Raw genomic sequence first — 3769 nt, 5'->3', positions numbered from 1 at the left:
GTGGTTTGCAGCTTCTGAACTGTCAGTATTATGCTAATCCTCACATCACTTGGGATTTTAGAATGCTTATTATATATCCTTTGAGATTATAGTAGTCTGATCATTTAACAACTGCATTTTGTATTTGAAGGACATCAAATAAGAAATATGCAACCTGCATGAAGAACGTTGGGCATCTAACGCTTCAGAGCTAGTAGGATCTTAAACCTCATATGTCGTTCAAGTTGACAGAGATAAGATTTATTTTACTCTGCTATGATAATCCTTGCACTATTACTAGCTGCTAAAACTCTCAACATTAATGAGGAGAATAATGAAGAAGATTGTTATCTTTGTGCTCAGCAGAACTGAAGTATGGAAGAAATGGTTTAATGTCAAATGTGCTTATTTTTCTTTTGTCATCACTTTCTTTTTCTGACTTGTGGATTGTGTTTGTAATACATGTCATGTTTCTGTAGCAACATTACTTTGTGTGTCGATATTTATATTAATAACCAGCAACTCAGGTTTAGGTGTCACACAGATTGGGTGGATTTATTGCAAACTGTACACATTAATTTCCACTTATAGCTTTCCCTTCTAGTCTCACTCCTCTCTGTTATGTTTATCCACAGACGAGACAGGCGTTTTCTTTCTGTCCCTCGATGTTCTTCAGCTCATTGTAGAACTCATTAAGGATCTTAGCCTCAAGATCACTGTTACTCTTGGTAGTCAGGCAGTCCTGGTCCTTGGGGAAGTAGGCTGTTGTAGCTCCTGCAATAGAGCTTGAGGATTCTGCATTTACAAAGAGACACACATTCTTACCACTTTTGAACAGCATTGACTTTGAAACATTTCATCAATATTTCAATATGACTTAATCCTTTACAACAGAATTAGAGGATGTTTTAGTTACAGTATTACATATTACAGCTCTACAAGCTGTCCACCATGGCCTTTCTGTGGAGGTACAGAGAGACTTTACAGATGATTTACAGAGGGCACTTACTGTTGCAAACGGCCAGCCTGTTACCTCCGATGTATTGGGTTGTCCATTGGAATTTGGTGCCTGCACTGCATTCCTCATACAGACGACTTTTCCTCAAGAACGCAAAGTCAAAGCCCTGTGTAGTGAATAAATTACAATTAATGAGGCAAATATGGCAAATAATTGATCATTTGCTAGCATGCTAGCAGATACCAATAGACTTCCAGCCATTGTGCTAGCGCTAGTTAGCATTTGCTCGTAAAACTACCTCTAACTTCCTTCAAACTGGACACAGAGACATACGATTTCATCTGACTCTGGGGAAGTAGATAAAGGGCCTCGTTGCCAAAATCTTGAAGTATCCCTTTAAAGACCAAACATTTTTATTTTATTTTACTTTCCCCCATTTTCTGCAGAAACTCTTTTTTTTGCAGAAACTGTTTGTGTTTCATATAATGGAATAGCCTATTGTAGAAAACTGCATATTTACTCTTTGTGCCACCATACAGTGTGATTATAAGAGGCTTTTAGCTCATATGCCTGTGATGTTGCAGGAAAGAGTACCTCATTGCACATGGGTTTACAGTAACGCCTCTTGTTGATGGTGACACACACAAGTCCTCCTTCACTCTGGGCTACTGCAGCTGGACACTGTTTGGGCTTAACCTCCTGGTAAACTATACAAGGAAAACACACAGAAACACAATAATTACTTAGGTAATACATTTAGAAAGACACAAAGTAAAGCCAATGTAATTATGGGTTACACTAAAAGAGACCCTTTGCTCTGCCATAGCTTATTTGGGGCCAATAAAGTATTTGTCAGCAACAAACTCTTATTGTACACAGATCTGTTTTTTTGCTCAGGACTCTTACCTGTTTTTTGATGTTTCTGTAGAATGACTGTCAGTGTTTGTAGGGAGTTAATCACAACAGCAGTCTGGTCAACGCTCAACTGGCTAGTCATGTTTTCTGCACATTGTGCTACATCCTGTTGACAGATAGTGGAAAGAGATGTCATACATCTGTTTGAAATCCAAGTACCAAAACATGTCAACTTCAAGTTAGATTTAGCCAGAGCAACTGATCCGCATTGCATTATTGGTAAAAGCTGACCACAGATTTAACAGTTTTTAGACAAAATTCAGTGATGAAGTTATCCATACTGCAAGCTGAGTAGAGAGCTGTTTAAACATCAAGGTGGTTGAGGAGCAGCTATTGTTCCCAACATCTTCCTCCTGAGCAACAGCATATGAGAGGACAGCTGGCAGACACAAAAAAAACATTCCGAATCACACAACAGTCTCAACCTTGTCTCTGCCAATGCATAGTTGTTCTTCTGATTGAAAAATGAGTGCCATGATGTGACAGGTTGATACTCGGCATGTAGGCCTACTGTGTTTAAATACATTGTTACCATAAACTCAAACACATACAATGAATATGAAGGCTCAATTAAGTTTCTACCCCCATCATGGCTTGCCTTCTTACCTGTCAGTGAGCAAAAGCAAAGTAGAACTCTTCTTGTTGTAGCTTGTGTCATGTTGTCAATGTTGTTTCTTCCCTCAGTCTAAGTTGTAACCGACGTTGGTGTATTTAACAACTGACTGGAATTTGGGAAGGGTACAAAGTTTGTTGCTGCTGACCAATTTCCCAGTCATGGGCCAGACCATGGACTATCGGGAATTCACAGATTTCGCAATTGTTCAGAAATGTTGTACAATTAAGCTCATTTCTTCATTTTTGTTCACACTGGAACAATTTCTCACAGAGATGTCATTGCTTGTTTTGGATTATGTTTTTGTCAGCATTATATTAGCTGGCCATGAGTTATAATCAATTTACACTGTAAATGTTCGAGTGAATTCCTTTACTGAGCTGATGGGGGCACTGTTACTGCATGTTTTTTTACTTCACATTGTCAACGGATCACTTTACATTTGTTGATGCAGGCAGTTGTTATTTTAAACTTATGATAATGCTTCATTCTTTTCAGAAAATACATTCACCCTCTAGTTATTTTGTTTCAGTTGAGTGAATGTTGCTGTAAGATTTCAAAGACCCATTTGTGTCCCTGTCTGCACATGGATCTGTGAGATCACTCAGTGATGCATAATGTTACCATTCTACACAGTGGCCAAAGGGACTGGTTGAGTCAAAAAGCATGATTGACTGACTAATAAGTATGGGTGGCATTCATTATGGATGGAGATGACCAGGGATACATTCATTATGTATGGAGATGATCAGGGAAACATTCATTATGCATGGTGATGACCAGGGATACATTCATTATGTATGGAGATGATCAGAGAAACATTCATTATGCATGGAGATGACCAGAGATACATTAATTATGTATGCAGATGATCAGAGAAACATGCATTGTGTATGGAGATGATCAGGGAAACATTTATTATGGATGGAGATGATCAGGGAAACATTCATTATGCATGGGGATTATCAGGGAAACATTCATTATGCATGGGGATGATCAGGGAAACATTGATTATGGATGGAGATGACCAGGGATACATTCATTATGTATGGAGATGATCAGGGAAACATTCATTGTGTATGGAGATGATCAGGGAAACATTTATTATGGATGGAGATGATCAGAGAAACATGCATTGTGTATGGAGATGATCAGGGGAACATTTATTATGGATGGAGATGATCAGGGATACATTCATTATGTATGGAGATGATCAGGGAAACATTCATAATTTAGACTTTTGGAAATAAAATTGAGCTCATTAAGACGGAAAGTGGGTTTTGTTGGATTTGATCAAAAATCTA

General features: G+C 38.3%; 1 protein-coding gene across 1 annotated transcript; it reads right to left on the bottom strand.

Moving 5' to 3' along the window:
* Window positions 1-507: 507 nt before the first annotated feature.
* On the bottom strand, window positions 508-2616 carry si:ch1073-126c3.2 (uncharacterized). Its single transcript, XM_014206967.3, has 6 exons — window positions 2459-2616; window positions 2134-2231; window positions 1844-1958; window positions 1532-1644; window positions 989-1103; window positions 508-774 (listed from the first exon to the last, which is right to left on the bottom strand). Exons 1-6 carry the CDS (start codon window positions 2508-2510, stop codon window positions 605-607), a joined length of 663 nt encoding a protein of 220 aa, XP_014062442.1. The 5' UTR covers window positions 2511-2616; the 3' UTR covers window positions 508-604.
* Between the last annotated feature and the right edge of the window lie 1153 nt (window positions 2617-3769).

This window comes from Salmo salar, chromosome 01 (genome assembly GCF_965601325.2).
Source record: "Salmo salar chromosome 01, fSalSal1, whole genome shotgun sequence".
NCBI lineage: Eukaryota > Metazoa > Chordata > Actinopteri > Salmoniformes > Salmonidae > Salmo > Salmo salar.
The sequence above is the reverse complement of the archived record's forward strand: the minus strand, read 5'-3'. Positions and strand labels throughout refer to the sequence as shown.

What these genes read in the sequence shown, in the direction of transcription:
- si:ch1073-126c3.2 (XM_014206967.3), bottom strand. Translation starts at nt 2,510, where the DNA reads ATGACACAAGCTACAACAAGAAGAGTTCTACTTTGCTTTTGCTCACTG. An exon ending in GTAAACCCATGTGCAATGAG is followed by an intron (nt 1,104 to 1,531) that starts GTACTCTTTCCT and finishes TTCACTACACAG; the next exon opens with GGCTTTGACTTTGCGTTCTT. An exon ending in CAGGCTGGCCGTTTGCAACA is followed by an intron (nt 775 to 988) that starts GTAAGTGCCCTC and finishes TTGTAAATGCAG; the next exon opens with AATCCTCAAGCTCTATTGCA.